General features: G+C 36.4%; 1 protein-coding gene across 3 annotated transcripts in view; it reads left to right on the top strand.

Annotated features, from left to right (window-relative positions):
* The window catches only part of NOX4 (NADPH oxidase 4), a 177,763-nt gene that overhangs the window by 140,174 nt on the left and 18,249 nt on the right, over positions 1 to 19,340 (top strand). For 2 of the 3 annotated variants that reach the window (XM_012559757.1, XM_004390477.2), the window contains exons 14-17: positions 9,610 to 9,729; positions 11,293 to 11,401; positions 13,261 to 13,329; positions 14,979 to 15,079. In XM_012559757.1, coding sequence (XP_012415211.1) covers positions 9,610 to 9,729; positions 11,293 to 11,401; positions 13,261 to 13,329; positions 14,979 to 15,079 — 399 coding nt within the window. The remainder of the gene's footprint in view (positions 1 to 9,609; positions 9,730 to 11,292; positions 11,402 to 13,260; positions 13,330 to 14,978; positions 15,080 to 19,340) is intronic. The other variant, XM_004390478.2, reaches the window with a different exon arrangement.

The following is a 19,340-nucleotide window of genomic DNA, read 5'->3' as shown; positions in this document are numbered from 1 at the left end:
GGTATAGACTATTAGTGAAAGACATGTTTCAAAACTAAAATAAATGTGAAAAAACAACTTGATTGTCCTATTGCATGTACTGTCTCAGAGTAATACTGAGAGAGCATAACATAACCTGCCATCTTTAAGTCAGACTCATTATACATTGGTTAATGTAGACTGATTAATGGACTGTATAGTAACTTGGAATTTTGGCTGGATCTCTAGTTAGTCAACATAGTGTCCCTGTAATTCTAAATATTTTGTTAGCAAGGGAAACGTAACAAGTAATGAAACATGGAAAAGTGTGAAAATGTGTCTTTATCTGGGGGAAAATAGCCATGAAGAAGAGAACTGACTGTCCAGTTTCTGAAATGTGTATGTGTGCGTGTGTGTGTATGTGTGTTTGAGTTACCTGTATGAGGCTGGACAATAGTGTTCTAAAAATAATAATGTGTATTAATCATACTCTTACATCCATAAACTTGCATGTAGACCCATTGCCGAAGCCAGGCACATCCACTCTCATCTGAATATAATTGCAGAGATTGCTCCGTGAAAATTCTCAGAGCAAAAGTACGTGTGACGGTTGTCAGAAAGAGAGACAGAGGAGTGGAAAGAAAAAAGGAATGTACTTTTAATACAAAACACATGTTGTTAATTCATAAATTAAGCAAAGAAATGGAGATAAAGCAACGTAAGTTTTATTGCTCATTCCTTAGCTGGTGTCATTGTCATTCACTCTGAAGGGTTTAGGTTTATAATGTATTTAGGCTAGAGGGTAGCTATAGTATTCCTTTTACTTTAAATGCACCTTGGATATGTAAAATGGTTGAGGACACTTGGCATCATTTTACTTATCAATGATTTGCAACCATTTTGTCAATTAGGCCAGCAAAACGTGACCCAATGGCTCTGGAAGGTTTAATCATAATACGTATAAAAATATTGTGAAAATACAGGAGTAAGAGGCAGCATATGTTTGTTTGATTCTCTGGGCTGCCTAATGTCAGAACTGTTTAGAGAGAGGAATATCATTTCTGACAAAACTCAGAGCTGTTCCTGTTTGGCTTAGGTTGACACCAAAGAACAGCCTTGATTGTTTGGAGAGTAAAAGCAAATCCCAACCCAATGTCATTTCCAATGGGCTGCTTAAAAATGGCTTCAGATGATGATATTGAGTAATATCCTTCAACTGCAGAGCTTCATATGACTTACTCAGACTCTTTCCATTGTCCAGCTTACCTTCTTTTCCCAATTTTTTTTTTTGAGCTCCTCTTCTAGAGACCATTACTCCCTCGTCAGTAATTTTTGTTCATTCTGCATTTCTGTAATATACTTATCACCTGATATAAGTTATTCTCATTCATAATAATAATTTAAAAAATTATCACTTCGTGAACACTTTCTACATGCCAAGACTTATACTATGTGATTTTGTGTTAATCAGTTCAGTTCAATTCCAATTTGGTTCTGACACCAGCGGCACATGCATTACTTCTTCCTCTGACCCTAACTGCCCAGCAGATCACAAGTAAAGGACATAGTCCTCCCGACTTCCATGTCTGCCCAAAACCTCACACGCCAGTCATAAATTTGGGGGTTCCTCCTACCCCCTCAGGGTACCAGTCTTAAGCTCAGGGCTCCCCAGCCTTCCTCACTTCTGACCTGCTGGCTCCTACTACTCCCTTGGGTTTGATAATTCACTAGAACTACTCATAGAACTCATGAAAGCACTATACTTATGATTACAGTTTTAATTACAGCAAAAGGAAACAAATGAAGAGACACATAGGGTGAGATTTGGAAGCATTCCCGATGCTGAGCTTCCATGTTCCAAAGGATGCACTACCCTCCAAAACCAACCAGGAAGCTCATAGAGCTTCTGTGTCCAGAGCCTTTATTGGGGCCTCATTACATAGTCATGATTGATTGAATCTGTCCCTCAGCCTGCAGGTTGGGATGAAATCATTTGGTGGTCTTTATGTCCTGGCTAGCTCACCCCCTATCACCTCATTAGCATAAACCCTCATATGTGGTCTGGAGGCCTATAGATAACAAAAGCACCTCAATTACTCAGAAAATTTCAAGAGTTTAGTGTAATCTCTCAGGAAACAAGGAAAAAGATCAAATTAAGTAGTTAAACAATACAACTTTACATGAATTGTTTAATTCAGTCCTTACTATTCCATATGAGTTAAGTAGGACTGTTTTTCCAATTTTAGTGATAAGGAGACTGACGTTTAGAACCTAACAACAACAACAAGTAATTTACCCAAAATCACATGGCTAGTAACTGGTAAAGCTGAGTCTCAAACCCAGTTCTGTTTGCCCCCAGAGTATACTGAACTCTGCTGTACTGCCTTTCACTCATCTATCCATCCATCCTTTCTTTCAGCCGGTCAAATATTAATCAAGCAATTACTGTGTACCAGAAACAGTCATAATTACTGAGAATACAAAAATGATTAGAACATAGTCTATAGCTTTAGGGACCTTGAGTTCAGTCTGGAAAAGTAGACTCCACAGAGTGTAATGGAGGAATTATGACCATGTGTTAAGACCTATACGTTATAGAGAAATTAAGTCCGTCACTTAAGAGGGAAAGTGGCCGAAAGTTTGTCCTTTTTTAGAGATCTTAAAATCCCCTCAACATGTTTGAATTAAAAACTACACACACACACCCCGCTTTTACAGAAGATGATTTATAGCTTCTCAACAATATTCTGAGCTTTGGAAGAGTGAGATGTTACCGGAGTTAAACCATGATTTCAGAAATAATTTAGGTAAAAAGAACATTAAAACAGCAGTTAAAAGCCAGTCTTACATTAAATTTATCAATTTGTAATGGTTATGGTAATATAATTTTGACAATATGCATATTTGATGGAAACTCCTTGCTAAAGATTCTTTCTCTTTGAAGAAAGAAAGAGACTTCTGTTTATAAGGCCTGTATTTAATGACTCAGAACTCTAAGACTTAGACAAATATCAATCAAAGTGGTTTTTCAAACAATGTTGTTTTCCTTGTATGCGTGAGATAGTGTTAAGTAATATTCACACTTTAATTACAGGAATTCCTTAGCTCTATGCTGGCAAGGTTTCTTTCTTTAAATTGTTTTTAAAGGCCAAGCAATGACGACCTCTACCCACCTCATTGCAGCAAGTCTTGACTCAAATCTCACCTTCTTAAGGTGAAATATTGAAAGTGTTTAAAATTACAATGCACACCACCTCACTCTCTATCCCCGTTACGTGTTCTACCAGGAAAATCATTACCACCTGAATATTTCTAGAAATACAAGTTCTTGGACTTTATGCTAGATCTACGGAATCAGAAATATGGGGATGGGGCGCCCCGCTTTATGTTAACGAGCCCTCCAGGTGGTTCTGATGCGCTCTTAAATTTGACAACCGTTAGAGCCAGAGAGAAAAATTTTGAAGACCATTTCAGACTCTTGTACCCTCCTCTTTTTTTTGTTGTTTTTACTGATATAATTATCTCCTGGGAATGAAATGCTCTAAAACTGTAATACTATCCTCTCCTGGAGAATAGTTATTCACATTCTTCTTTTTCCCAGATAAAGAAGGAATTGTTAAATGACACATGGCCAGAACCCTTCCAGTCTACAAAGCAGGATTGTCCAGCGAAGGTTCCTTGGCACAGTGTGTCCTTTTCAGAAATTTTTTTTTTTTGGCCTTCAGTATCTCTAATAAAAATAACTGATAATTGGCTGTAATGATTATTATGTGATTATTAAGAAAATGAGCTTTGGAGTCAGACACACAAGAAATTTAGTAACAGTCTTTCAACTTGGTAAAACATTACTTAATGTTTTTTAGTTTTAGGTCCCACCCTAGAATAATGGAGATTACACTTTCCTGTGAAAGTTGTTTGTGGACTAGAAGTGAAGATATGTGTAGAACTTTTAGTACAGGCCCTGGCTTGAATTCTTAAATGTTCAGTGAAGAGTATCTGTTGTTATTATATCTCATTTTAGGTTACAGAGGTAAGGGTCTCAGATGTTTTTGGAATTTTTTCTTTTTTTATTAGAACACCTGTTTAAGAGCTAGTCATAAAGACAAGAAAACCACATGATTTTTCAAAAATATACATTTACATCAAACTAAATGCAAGTAAATTATAACCTTTAGAGATTACTGGATTATATTAATTAGATGTCAATATAATATTTAGTATTTATCAGATGCTTACTGTGTTCAAGTACTGTCCTAAAAGCTTCGTATAATATATAAAGGTATATATAATAAATAATAAAATAACATTGTATTATTTATTATATATACTTACATATGTGTGTACATATGTGTGTGTGTGTGTGTGTGTGTGTGTGTGTGTATACTATCTGTAATAAAAAGTACCTTTGCAGGTATTAGATACTGAACACAGATATAAAAGAAGAATTCTCTCATGGGGCTTAGAATTTAGTGGGTGAGACAGACCTGTGAAAATTACAAAGTAATATGAAGTGGTTGACAATGAAATGCACAGGATATTATGGGGGTGCATTGGAAGAGTACCTAGGGGTGGTCAAGGAAGGCTTTATGGAAGAGGGGACATTTAAACTGAATTTTCTTTTTTTAAAAAGAATGAGAAAATGTCCACTAAGCAAGGTAGATATGTGGAGGAGGGGTGAGGAGAAGGGTGGGATTAGGGTGGCAAAGAGACTGAGGAATTGGGTTGGGTCTTACAGGCAGGCAGAGGAAACAGTTTTTGAAAAGGACCCCATATATGTGATAGCATGTTTCACACTCATTTCTTTCTTGTGCAAAAAGATATGTTTAGACCTGTGACTGAGATGTATAACCTAACAGGTCTCTTTCAGGACTGAACCCTATCTACTTCTCATGTTTTGCCCTTCCTGGTACTCTCTCCTCCAACCCACCCCAATAGTCCACTTAGGAGGTGTGGAACTTCAAACTAGTCATGGTATGTCTTGTAGTCTCGAGTTTCTCATTTGTTAAATGGGGGTAATAGTACTGTATCTACGTCACAAAGTGTTTGTTACGATAATATGTGAAAAGTACAAAGCATTCTATATATGTAATGTGGATATATAACACACTTAAGTCACATCTCAAATTGTGCCTTATTTTAGAATTGTGTCTGTGTTTGTCCTAGCCACTTCCCTCTTGGAAGTATTCATCTCTCTTTCTCTGCCTCACTTCCTCCTTTCCTCCTCCCTTCCTTCCTTCCCTCAGTGTTCCTCTTGCTCATTCTCTCATTTTTCTTTACTGCAACAGACAATAGTGAGACTTCCATAGAGTCTACTTTCCATTATTATATGCAGAATTAAATGAAAGCACATTAATTCATACTCCCCCGTTTATTTTCTTTTTAAAATACTTTTTGGATATTTGTTATAACTAAGGTTAACTGCTTGCAGAACCTCACAAGGGGAGTAGTCTGTAAATAGAAACATTTGTTCTTTCAAATTTTAAGATGTTCTAAGTCTACATTTCCCAAATTGTTCTCTGTCCTCTAAAATGTTAATAGATGTTTTGTGAGGAAAAAGACTTTGTGGTGTAATATGTTTACTAAGTATTGTGTAGCCCCTGCTTGGAGGTTAATAAGGCACTGGCATGTTAAAAGGCCCTATTTCCCAAATTTATTTGACTACAACCTACTTTTTTCCCCCTTGTATTATTGTTCTATGGAAAACCTTTTGGGAGATACTGATATAACTAATACCTACTTTTTATAATTACTAAAGATATTTTTCTTAAAATAATTTTACAAATTCTGCTTAGCTGTCTTCCCAGATTGTCTAAGTTAGTTTTATTTTAAGGTATTTTGGTATCAATCAATAGGAGCCTGGGTGGCACAGGCAATTTACAGTCGGCTGCTAACCTTAAAGGTTGCTGGTTTAAACCCTCTCAGCAACCCTGTGGAAGAAAGGCCTGGAGAACTGCTTTTATAAAGATACAGCCAAGAAAACCCTATGGAGCAGTTCTGCTCTGTAACACGTGGGGTTGCTGAGTCGGAATCAAAGTGATGGCAAGGGTTTTTTGTTTTTATTTTTAAATGATAGCAGTGTGTTTGGGGAGAGGTGGTGGGAAACAAACTGAATTAATTTGTAGATGATGCATTTCTCCACTGAAGAAAGACATCTGATGTAATTGTTCTGTCAATCCATCAGTCATACTCGTTAAAATGATTAAATCAATTTTGAAAATATGAATGGACTCAATTTCAAGAGGAAAAACTTATTTAAATTCCAAAAAAATCTGTATATTTTTGAGTGAGGCAGAGAAGAGCCTTCTTTCATTAGAATTCTCTCAGATCCGTAGTCCTCCATAAAGATCTTTTTATTAGTCTGGATCTCACCACCACTGTATGGTTGCAAAACTTTGAATAGCCTCTTTTCATTTCTGTGGCCTCGGCACGTATCCAGGTAGTCTCCTACTTACAACGTATTTGGGTTATGACGAACCACGCTTAGGACTGTCTGCTTTTTTAATTTTGGTACGTTTTATCATTAGTAATATGTACTACATGCAGTGTTGCAGCATGTAATTTGCTGATATTGTCATTCTCAGATGTTCACTTACAGATATTCAAAGATTAGATTCATAAAGATACTGATAATAAAAGGCAATAGCATTTAAAACAAAAAAAAGAGGTATTCAACTTACGTCAACTGATTTATGAAGGAGTCTTCAGAATGGAACCCCATCGTGAGCCAGGGACTACCTGTATAATGATAGTAGTAACACGGCATTCTTTTAAAGGTCACATGCTAAAATAGGGGGAAAAGCATTTCTTATAAATAAAAGGCAACATGTTTTACATGTTAACCAGATTAAATGTGTGAAAATTGATTTAAGCAGTCCCTCTTTCTGCCTCCCTGAAAAACCCAGGGGTTGTCAAGTAACCAATTACTAGTACTTTCGTTCTTCGTCCTTCCTCCTAAACAGCAAAATTCTGTCTCACCTGATACAAAACAAAAGCATTTCAAATGAGAAAATAGCTGAATTCTCTAAGGTTCTCCAAAGCTAATTCCCTTATACATTTCCCACCTCATAGTAATGTTAGTCCAGTTCCTGTCTGGATGCTGGTCCTCTAGGGCGGCCTGATAGTGCACTATAGGCGCTCATTGATGCTATTAACATGAGGATGCAAAAGTTCCTTCAGGGCAGGAATAGTGTCGTTTTTATCTTTGAGACCCTAGTGCCCAAAATAGTATCTTACAAATAGTTGGCTCACAGTACATGTTTGCTGTGTAAATAAACTGTAAAATGTTAATTAAGTGGATCTGACAAGATTGAAGTGTATTTATTAGTATATGATCTTATCACGGGGAGCCCTGGTGGCAGAGTGGTTAAGATCCCCCCTGCTAACCAAAAGTTGGAATCCGCCAGCCACTCCTTGGAAGTGTTATAGGGCAGTTCTACTCTGTCCTGTAGGGTTGCTATGAGTTGGAATTGATTTGGTGGCAACAGGTTTTTGAATCTTATCAGGGTTTCCTGAATTTTCTGCTTATATTCAGGACACTATGTTAGGCATTGAAACATTTGTTATTGTTCGTTGTGTAGGGAGTAGCTTTTCTAGTAGTGATTGTATCTTTTTTATAAAGCAGCACTCTCACAAGTTTCCCCTCAGTACTTAAGTATATAATGTCCATGTATTGGTCATAATGGTCTAAGTTCTGCTGCAGAACTAATTAACCCTGAAATATCAGTGACAAAACTTCACTAAACTGGTTCATTTCTTGTCCATGCAGTGACTTCCATGGGCCGTGGAACTCCCCAGGGCAGCTTCCACTAAGTGGTAATTCAGGGATTCAATCTGCTTCTGTCTTCTGGTTCAAATCCTGTCTTTAGGTCCCATGGAATGGAAAAGACTTCTCTGCCTCATTCCAGAAGTGACAAGTATTGCCTTTGCTTGCAGTCTAGCAGTCAGATTAGTCATATGGCCCATAGTAACTACAAGAAGCCTGGCAAGTCTAGTCTACTGAGTACCCAGGAAGGAGAGGAAATGATATAATGGCAATGACTAATAATAACTAGCAGAGTCTACATGCCGTAGAGCTCAGAGCTTAAAGGAATGCACATTTGTTAATTCATTTAACTAACATTTGGAGTCCCTTGGGTAGCACTTGACTGCTAACCAAAAGGTTGGCAGTTCAAATGCACCCAGAGGCACCTCAGAAGAAAGGCTGGGTGATCTGCTCCCAAAAGGTCACAGCCATGGAAAACCCTATGGAGTACAGCTTTACTGTAACACACATTGGGTGCCATTAGTAGGAATCAACTCAATGGTAACTGGTAACTAACATTTACTAAGCACTTAACTTTTAAGCCCATAGATGCCTAATCTTAACTGATCTACTGCCGCAATGGCTCCTAACCATAAAAGACATGTATATCATAAGTCTAACTATAAAATATACCTTTTAGGACAGTTACTATTTTTAGAACTTATAAAAAAAATTTTAATAATAGAAAAATAATTGTAAACGGAAGTGTCTTATATAAGTGTTTTTCTCTTATGTAAAGAAGTGTGGAGCTAGGCAGTCCACAGAGGGTATGGTAACTCTACATTTATCAGAGACAACTACTGAGACCATCAAGTCAACATTACAGGCACTAGGAAGGAGGAGGAAAAGGGGAAAGGAAGGCCAACTTCCAACTGAGACAACTTCTTTTAAGGAGCCATCCTTGTCGTTACAAATAATACTTCCACTGCTGCCACCTTGGCCAGTACATAGTCATGCGTAAATGCAAGGGGTTCTGGGAAATGTATTCTTTTGCTGATCACTTTGCTTTCCTGAATAAAAGTAATGTTGTGTTACTAAGAAAGAATCTGATAATAGATATTAAGTGAACAATTAGCAATTTCTGCTGCAGCTAAGAATGGTCACACAAACAATACACACACACACACTTTTTGTTATACTGATATACACACAAAACATACAATATTTCATCATTTTCTACATGTACACTTTAGTGACATTGATTACATTCAAGTTGTACAACCATTCTTTCTTTTTGTAAATTATCCCACCACTGTCAATATATATTCAGTGCATTCTAAACAAACCCCCCTCCCACACATACATACTTCTGTTATGATGCCAACTTCCTCTGAAATTATTCTCTAACTGCTTCTAAAAAACCTAACTAGGGCACGAGAAGAGTAACAGCATTAGATTTTTTCCTCCTATTATTGTTTGCATTTACAAAGTAAATGTTATAGCAACTATTTCTGCCATTGACTTTGCTATCAAAAGGAACACTGTTTATTGAATTTAGACACAACAAAGCAATTAGTGTTTTAACTTAGTCAAATCTAGTAATATAAGAACTTTAATTTGTCCTTAGCTATTCCACATGGTCCTATTTACATTTCTCTACACTTTTAATTAATGTTTTCATCCAAAAAAGGGGATACTTAGAAGCATATAAACTTGTTTTAATATTGACATTTCATAAACAACATTGTTTATTCCTTTAGGCTCAAAACTATGATGAGAGGCAATGAAATAAAACTTGAGCCATCACAAAGCCCAGACATAAAGATTTGGATCCAGCATGTTTATTCCATATTATATAAAATCAATTTACCTTATCTTGTTTTCCCTAACTTTGTCTGCCTTATCTACAGGCTGTATATCGATGGTCCATTTGGAAGTCCATTTGAAGAATCACTGAACTATGAGGTTAGCCTCTTTGTGGCTGGAGGCATTGGAGTGACTCCATTTGCGTCAATACTCAACACTCTGCTGTATGTCATTTTGATCCATTTTATTAGTCCAAATAGAGAACTGCCAGCATTTAAGACATCACAGAATTCTTCTACTCATTGTTCGAGGCTCTCTGTTTACTCATTGATGAGAGGGATAATTCAGTTATTCTCAACATGTGCTTTGTTGCCCCCACCAAGCTCTCTTGTAAAATATATCAGTATAAGAATTGTCCATTCCTCTCTTTTCCTTCTACTAAAATCATTCACCACCATCCCTCATTTCTCTACCTTCAGTGGTAAGTGGTACTCCTCAGTCATTCAGTCATCAGATACTTTTTAGCTCCTCCTGTGTACCAATTGGTCTTATAGGTACTGGGAATACAAAAATGAACAGAACAGAGTCCATGCACTTAAGAAATTTGGATTCAAATGGAGCATGTAAAAAATAAACAATTCATAAATATGAAAATTCAGAGGATGATTAGAACTATGATGAAAAGAAGACAGATTAATAGGACATGGAAATAAAGAACTGGGGTTCTTGTGGAAATGTGGTCAGTGAAGGATTTTCTGAGGAGATGACAGATGAGCACATCATTCCTTGGTCTGTTACTCAGAAAATTTATAGTAGACTGAAGAAACTTCAAAAGACTGCTTAATCAGAAAATATGATTCTAGTTATATTAATTCTAAGAAAATTCCAAGTTATTTTAATTTGAAGCAAAAGTTAATTAATATTAATTGCCACTGAAATCACAAATAAAATGACAGTAGGAAATTATCTCCAAATCTATTGCATTCATTTTTCGAGTAGATACCAGTTACATTAAAAGTCTGCTCTATGAAGTGCCAGAAAGCAAATACTAAGTTGAAACAGTATGTTTTCATGATATCTAATTTCACTTTTAAATGCATGATATAAATTTGAAACTTTTTAGAGTTTCTTACAAAAATAATCATATTCTAAGCCAGAAAACATTTGTTTCTCACAACACATTACAAGTTATTAGGATACCTAGTGTTATGAAAAGGGAAGGACATTTTCTTAACCTCAAGCCTACTTCATAATTATAAACAGGAATCCAGACTTGAAATTATGAGTTGCTGGAATGCATTACATACTAGATGGTTGTGAAATCTCTTTCTTTAGTGATTGTTAATAAGGGGATAAACAACCAACTTTCTGGAACAGTTTTGGGTCATTTTGCTTGGAAGCCGGGACAAGACTGGAAGGCCTTGAAGCCTTGCTCGGCAACAGAATTTACTGAAAATAGAATACTTGGTTTCCTGAGATGCAGTATCCAGTATTGTCTTGATCCAGAAGTTTAGTCTAGTACCTTCTACTGGAAACAGGTGATATGCATAGAACATTCACAAGTATACTTTAAATTTATGGGGCATAGCATGTCTTTAAGTCATCTTATTGCATTTTAAATTCACTTGTGGTTATAGAAAGTGCTATATCAAACACTAAAATGTAAATGACTGGTTTTTCTCTTGGTTACTTACTATTGAAAAGCAAAAATTTAAGGATCTAGGGCTTCGTTATTTTTTTTTTTTTTTTGCCATCCTAATGCCTACTATGTAATTTTAATTTTAAAGGGATGACTGGAAACCATACAAGCTTAGAAGACTGTATCTTATTTGGGTATGCAGAGATATTCAAGCCTTCCGTTGGTTTGCAGACTTACTCTGTGTGTTACATAACAAGGTAAAATTAGGATTGCTCTTAGTTTTGCAATTTTTTTTCTAATTTTAGAAAAAAAATCCAGCAATTGTCTTTCGTATTAGAAAAGTAACAAATGCTTTTTATGGAATAAATGAGAAAATATGCAGATAAATAACAAGGAGAGAAAAAATCCCTTACGCCTAAAACACAGAGGTAACTTCTGTCAATAAGTTGGTACACAGCTTTCTAGATAATCAGTGTTTGTGGGTATGAATATGTATCTATAGCAAAGAATGTTTTTACGTAGAAATGTATGCATATGTCTGTGGGGTAGTGAGAGAAGTCAGATGGAGGGAAACTTATTTACCTGTTATTTATTAAAAATGTACAATTTATACACAAATACATCTTTGCTGAAAATTTAAAAAAGCAAAATCCTCCCTGACTACTTTCCCTACCTAGTCTATGTAAACAGAGGTAACTTGTGAATATTCCATAAATTGTATCATACTGCACATATTGTTCTGAAAATTATTTTTTTAACTTATCACTTTGTGTCTTGAACATTTTTTAATATTAGTACATATAGAATTACCTCCTTTTTTTAACTGTAAAGTATTTTATGTATAGTATGGATATATCTTTTCTGTGTCGACATCTGTGTCACCAGGTTCACAGTGTGTGTATCTGTCTGTGTCTGTGTGTGTGTGTCAGGGAGGGAGGAATAGACACAGAGAGGCCAATAGCAATAAAGTGTAGTCAGAGCAAGGCCAGTCATTACTAGATTCATTTTAGTCTTCTAGAAAAAGGAAGCATATGAAGACAACAACTCTTTTACCCCTTTGTTGAATTTATTTTCCTTCAGATGATATTTTTCTTACCAAGTTTATTTTTCAGGATATTGTAACTGTTCAATATGTTTTCCATACTATTTTATTCTGGCAGGTATTGTTCCCACTTAGATTTTTATACAAGGGAAACCAGTGCAGAATAGAGGGAAGGCAAGAAGATGAACACGTCTTTTCACTGTTTTTGTTTGTGTTATTTTGTATTTTAACATTCTGTTTACTTTCTAAGGCTCAGGAGAGTTAGAAAAAAAATAATAGGCTAGGAAATTGGTTATGATTTTGTCTTAGATTACATAGTGTATGTCACTACTGACTTTTTTTAAAGAGAATCATGTTCTTTATGGGTGCACTCTTGGGTAAAATTTGGGAACTAGGAGGGAAGAAAATAAAAGAATAATATTTGTGAAATACTTAGATGAATATCAGTGTAGTATTTAGCTTCCCAGATTTTTTATCTATAAAGATAACAGAGAATTATTCCCTTCCATCACCACCATCATACCTAATTATACCAGTGGGGCAGGTTATTAATGTTAGAATCATGTACATATATGTTGTTGTTGTTAGGTGCCATCCAGTCAGTTCTGGCTCATAGTGACCCCATGTATAACAGAGTGAAACGCCGCCCGTCATGTGCAGTCGTCACAGTCATCCCTATGTTTAAGCCCATTGTTGCAGCCACTGGGTCAGTCCATCTCGTTGAGGGTCTTCCTCTTTTTCACTGACCAAGCATGATGTCCTTCTCCAGAAACTGGTCCCTCCTGATAACATGTCCAAAGTACATGAGACGAAGTCTCACCATCCTCTCTTCTAAAGAAAATTCTGTCTGTACTTCTTCCAGGACAGATTTGTCCATTCTTCTGGCAGTCCATGGTATTGTGTGTGTGTGTGTTTGTGTTTTTACATATATATATATCCACTTGCTTATAGATGTTGACTGTGATAAGCCAAGATATGTGTTAACAAATTCTAGAATTATATATGTTAGAATAAGAGAAAGTCTGAATGCACAGAAATAATTTTAATGAGTCTATTCATTTTATGTCTCCTCAGTTTTGGCAAGAGAACAGACCTGACTATGTCAACATCCAGCTGTACCTCAGTCAAACAGATGGGATTCAGGTATGTGGTTGGATGTTATTGTAAATTAAACAAGCCTCTTGATAATAGAAGATTTACTGTAGGAGCTGTGCTGGAAGAGAATTTCCGCAGGTGTTTCGTACAGAAGTTTCTTAGAGGAAGGCTTCCTTTGTACTGTGTCCAGAAAACTCATGGCTTGTCCTTGAAGTCAACCATACTATGCCTTTCATTTGTCCTCCTCACATGAGACTGGAACATTCTGAGTGCATCTCTCTATCTGTAGCCTCAAGTTCTTTACCCTTAGAGATCAGGCCATAAATGAAATCTTGTGACTGTGTTAGTCAAAAGAAGGTTTTATGAGGAGATGGAAGATGAGGTCATACACAATTCAGCTTATTTCTCTCCATGGAAAACTAAAAGTTGATAATAGCCATCATGCATTATTCACTTACTGTGCTAGACCCTGTGCTAAGCATTTCGTGTACATTATTTCATGTAATCTGAACAGATTCCAGAAGTAGATGATGTTATTATCTCTATTTTACAGATTAAGAAACTAATGTTTAGAGATAGCATTTGAAGAGCTGGATAGGAATACAAATCTGGATGTGAATGCTTTCACAAATTTTATTTTAGTATTTTCTATTGTACATTTACATAATACTTTGCATACAAAATATGAAGTCTTGTCAGTTGCCTCAAAATTATTCCAACCCTATTTTTTCTAGTTAGATTTCTAACCTATTTGTTACATTAAAAAAATTCATTTTATTATACTACTCTCATGAAAAAAGTCAGTATCATTATTCCTCATGATACCACTGTAGTTAAGGCATGGAGCATAAATTACATTTGGTTCCCAGTTGAAGTTGGCCTGAGTCCTAGACACTTTCTCCTCTCTGCTCACTTCATTCTAATTCTTCATCATCTATTCATATCTAATGTTGTTAGTTAAGGATCCTTGGTGCCATAGTGGTTAAGCACTCAGCTGCTAACTGAAAGGTTGACAGTTCAAACTTACTGACTGCTCTGTGGGAGAAAGATGTGACAGTCTGCTTCTGTAAAGATTACAGCCTTGGAAACCCTCTGGGGTAGTTCTACTCTGTCCCATAGGGTCACCATGGGTCAGAATTGACTTATCAGCAATGAGTTTGGTTTATGTTGCGTTCTGTTAATTGGAAGTACCAGCCCATTTGCAGTCATTTGGTGATAGACCCAAGATATGGAGCTCTGCTGTCTTGAGCTGTCTTTTCTAGGATTGTTTTTTTCCAAATTTATGATGTCACTTTGCAGTATTTCATTTATATAATGAGCCAAAGATGACAACTGTACTTGTGGTGTAAATACTTCCATAAAGTTTACGTGCTGAGTCTTATTTGAGAGTGGGCAATTAGAGCTCATTCTTTGTTTTACATTGCAGTTGTTAAAAAATGAAATAACTAACTGAAGTGTAGGAAAATCAGTCCGTGTGTAAGAATGGCATTCAAGAAGCTAACGGATTTTAAAGGAAAAGAGGAAGGAAATGATGCTTTGAAATGACTGTACTTAATGGTTTGTTGCTTGACACTTAGATTCTTTACATCACAGCAGTTTGGTAGGAAGCCATGACATGAGTGGAAATGATGTTAGAGCAATGAGTTATTTGTCTAAATCTGTGAGTTGGATAAAATAAAATGCTTTCTTTTTGGCAGAAAATAATTGGAGAAAAATATCAGGCACTAAATTCAAGACTTTTTATTGGACGTCCTCGATGGAAAATTCTGTTTCATGAAATAGCCAAATGTAACAGAGGGTAAGTAGTATTCCTCAAAGAATTTGACATGTGTTTAATGATCATATGAAAATATTCCCAAGTCACCACATGAAGTTTTAAAAAAAAGAATTAGCAGTAGATTTATAAATTACATATTCACTTAAATTCTCAGTTATCACGCTCAAAGGAAGAAGCAGAGGCAGAGATCACCCAAATATCTGTAATTCCAAATAGTTAAAATTTGGCCTAGAAAGAGTCAACAATGTGTTTATGAAATAGACTCTCCTACCTATTTTTAAATTTGCATAGACCTATATTAAAACCCTCAAACCTGGACCAATAAGCAACATCAAGATAACACAGAGAAAATATTGAAGTTGTCAAGGCTTTCATTTTACTTCGATCCACAGTAAATGCCCGTGGAAGCAGCAGTCAAGAAATCAAATGACACATTGCATTGGGCAAATGTGCTGCAGAAGACCTCTTTTAAAGTGTTCAGAAGCATAGATGTCACTTTGAGAACTAAGGTGGACCTGACCCAAGCCCTGGTATTTTCAGTCATCTCATATGCATGTAAAGCTGGACAGTGAATAAGGAAAACCAAAGAATTGACGCCTTTGAATTACGGTGTTGGTGAAGAATTGATTCAGATTGCAGCCATGTTTGAAACTACTTCTATAGTATTTCCCTTCCCTGAAAGTATTTTTGGGCTGAAGAGGAAAGCATTATCTACAAAACAGAAGTCCTTTGTGATAGTGAGTGAGCATCCTAATTAGATACATACATATATATATAAATATGTATATATATATATGCCAACCAGTTCGGCCATATTCCTTTCCTGTGTTTCTCCAATATCACCCACCTTAGATCTTACAGTCTTGTCATACTCACTTGTCTCTTGCTATATATTATAGACTTGTTCTTCCTTGATGGCATTCATTTAACTGACCTCTGGCAGACTTTCTTTTATTGGCTTTCATAGTATTGTGCTGAAAACTTTACTAGTTTCTTTTGCTCGGTTCTAAAACTAAACCTCAGATCAGCAGAGGATCATTTACTGCAAGTTAGATTTAGCTTGTTGGTTTCTTTGGTTAGTTTTAAGGATTCTCGTTTGTTAGACTCATGTTTTAGGTAGGTAGTTTACTATATTGGTTTGGTTGTTAGCAGAGTTGCTTTAGAAGAGCAAATGTGCACCATCTACTGTTGACATTTTGTACAACACTTTCACTTTATGTATTTGCTCTGGGGCAGGTATCTAATAAAATGCATTATTTTTTAAAGGACATTTATGTAGCATACGTAGGAAAAGAATGGATCCACGTTTTAAGGATTCATTATTTAGATAAAAGTCACTATATAAATATAACATTTTAGGTGTAACATTTTGGTTAACAACACACATAAATTGTCTGAAGAAATATGAAGATAAAAACAGGACAGAGAGGCATATAAATTAAACTATTTTTTTAATATTGTATGTTGGGAAACAGTTTAATTTTAAGAAAGTGGTTGTATATTAAATCAATAGGTGTAAATTTAATATACTATGTAGAACAAAAATTTAAACTGGATTAAGCACCCCAGGGCTTAGAGGTAATTGTTGCTAATTGTTATCTATCCTTACAGAACCCTTTATAAATATATATAAGTACAAATATATATATGTATGTGTGTGTGTGTATATATATCTTCATAAGCATGTGTCTATATATATATATATTTAAAATATAAACCTTTAATCATTTTTTTTTAATTGTTGTAGTTTAAGTGAAGTTTACATTTCAAGTTAGTCTCCCATACAAAAATTTATACATACATTGTTATGTGACCCTAATTGCTCTCCCCATATTGTGACAGCACATTCCTCCTTTCCGCCCCTGACTCCCCACGTCCATTCAACCAGCTCCTAACCCTCTCTGCCTTCCCATCTCACCTCCGGACAAAAGCTGCCCGTTTAGTCTCCTGCATCTGCTTGAGCTACAAGGCACACTCCTTACGAGCATCACTTTATGTCTCACAGTCCAGTCCAATCCTTGTCTGAAGAGTTGGCCTCGGAAATTTTTTAGTTCTGGGCTGATAGAGAATCCAGGGGCCATGCTTTCCTGGGTTTCTCCAGTCTCAGTCAGGCCATTAAGTCTGGTCTTCTTACTAGAATTTGAGTTCTGCACCTCACCTTTCTCCTGCTCCATCCTGAACTCTCTGTTGTGTTCCCTGTTAGGGCGGTCATTGGTGGTAGCCGGGCACCATCTAGTTCTGGTCTCAGGCTGATGAAGTCTCTGGTTTATGTGGCCCTTTCTGTCTCTTGGGCTAATACTTTCTTTGTGTCTTTGGTGTTCTTCATGCTCCTTTACTCCAGGTGGTTGGGACCAGTTGATGCATCTTAGATGGCTGCTTGCAAGCTTTTAAGACCCCAGACGCCACTCATCAAAGTAGGATGCAGAATATTTTCTTAACAAACTTTGTTATGCCAGTTGACCTAGATGTCCCCTGCAAACATGGTCCCCAGACCCCTACCCCTGCTACTCTGTCCCTCAAAGTGTTTGATTGTATTCAAGAAACTTCTTAGCTTTGGTTTAGTCCAGTTGTGCTGACTTCTCCTGTAGTGTGTGCTGTCCTTCCCTTCACCTAAGATAATTCTTATCTACTAAGTAGTTAGTAAATAACCCTCACCCTCCCTCCCCGCCCTTGTATCCATCAAAGAATGTTTTCTTCTGTGTTGAAGCCTTTTCTTGAGTTCTTATAGTAGTGGTCTTATACAATATTTGTCCGTGACTGACTAAATTCACTCAGCATAATGCCCTCCAGATTCCTCCACAATATAAGATGTTTCACAGCTTCATCGTTGTTCTTTATCATTGCATACTATTCCATTGTGTGGATATACGATAATTTGTTTATCCACTCGTCCGTTGATGAGCAGCTAGGTTGTTTCCATCTGTTTGCTATTGTGAACAGTGCTGCAGTGAACATGGGTGTGCATATATCTGTTCGTGTGATGGCTCTTATTTCTCTAGGATATATTCCAAGGAGCAGGATAGCTGGATCATATGCTACTTCTATTTCTAGCGTTTCAAGGAAGCGCCAAATTGATTTTCAAAGTGGTTGTACCATTTTACATTACCACCAACAGTGTGTAAGTGTTCCAGTTTCTCCACAACCTCTCCAGCATTTATTATTTTGTGTCTTTTGGATTAATGCTAGCCTTGTTGGGGTGAGATGATATCTCATTGTAGTTTTGGTCTGCATTTCTCTAATAGCTAATGATCATGAGCATTCCTTCATGTGTCTGTTAACCGCCTGAATATCCTCTTTGGCGAAGTGCCTATTCATACCCTTTGCCCATTTTTTAATTGGGTTATTTGTCTTTTTGTTGTTGAGGTTTTGCAGTATCTTGTAGATTTTAGAGATTAGACGGTGATAGAATTTGTCATAGCCAAAAATTTTTTCCCAGTCTGTATTTTGTCTTTTGACTCTTTTGGTGAAGTCTGTTGATGAGCATAAGTGTTTGATTTTTAGGAGCTCCCAGTTATCTAGTTTCTCTTCTGGTGCTTGTGCATTATGTTTATGCCATGTATTAGGGCTCCTAGCATTGTCCCTATTTTTTCTTCCATGATCTTTAGGGTTTTCAATTTTATATATAAGTCTTTGATCCATTTCGAGTTAGTTTTTGTGCATGGTGTGAAGTATGGGTCTTGTTTCATTTTTTTGCAGATAGATATCCAGTTATGCCAGCACTATTTGTTAAAGAGACTGTCTTTTCCCCAGTTAACAGACTTTGGGCCTTTGTCAAATATCAGCTGCTCATAGGTGGATGAATTTATGTCTGGATTCTCAACTCTGTTCCATTGGTCTATGTATCTGTTGTTGTACCATTAGCAGACTGTTTTGACTACCGTGACAGTATAATAGGTTCTCAAATCAGGTAGTGTGAGGCCTCCGGCTTTGTTCTTCATCTTGAGTAATGCTTTACTTATTCAGGGCCTCTTCCCTTTCCATATGAACTTGGTGATTTGTTTCTCTATCATTAAAAAATGCCAGTGGGATTTGGATCGGGATTGCATTGTATCTGTAGATCACTTTGGTGGAATTGACATTTTCACAATGTTGAGTCTACCTATCCACGAGCAAGGTATGTTTTTCCACTTATGCAGGTCTCTTTTGGTTTCTTGCGGTAGTGTCTTGTAGTTTTCATTGTATAGGTCTTTTACGTCTCTGGTTAGATTTATTCCTAAGTATTTTATCTGCTTGGGGGCTATTGTAAATGGTATTGATTTGGTGATTTCCTCTTTGAGGTTCT

The sequence above is a fragment of the Trichechus manatus genome, unplaced genomic scaffold, assembly GCF_000243295.1.
Source record: "Trichechus manatus latirostris isolate Lorelei unplaced genomic scaffold, TriManLat1.0 scaffold00302, whole genome shotgun sequence".
In the NCBI taxonomy this organism is placed as follows: Eukaryota; Metazoa; Chordata; class Mammalia; order Sirenia; family Trichechidae; genus Trichechus; species Trichechus manatus.
The sequence above is the reverse complement of the archived record's forward strand: the minus strand, read 5'-3'. Positions and strand labels throughout refer to the sequence as shown.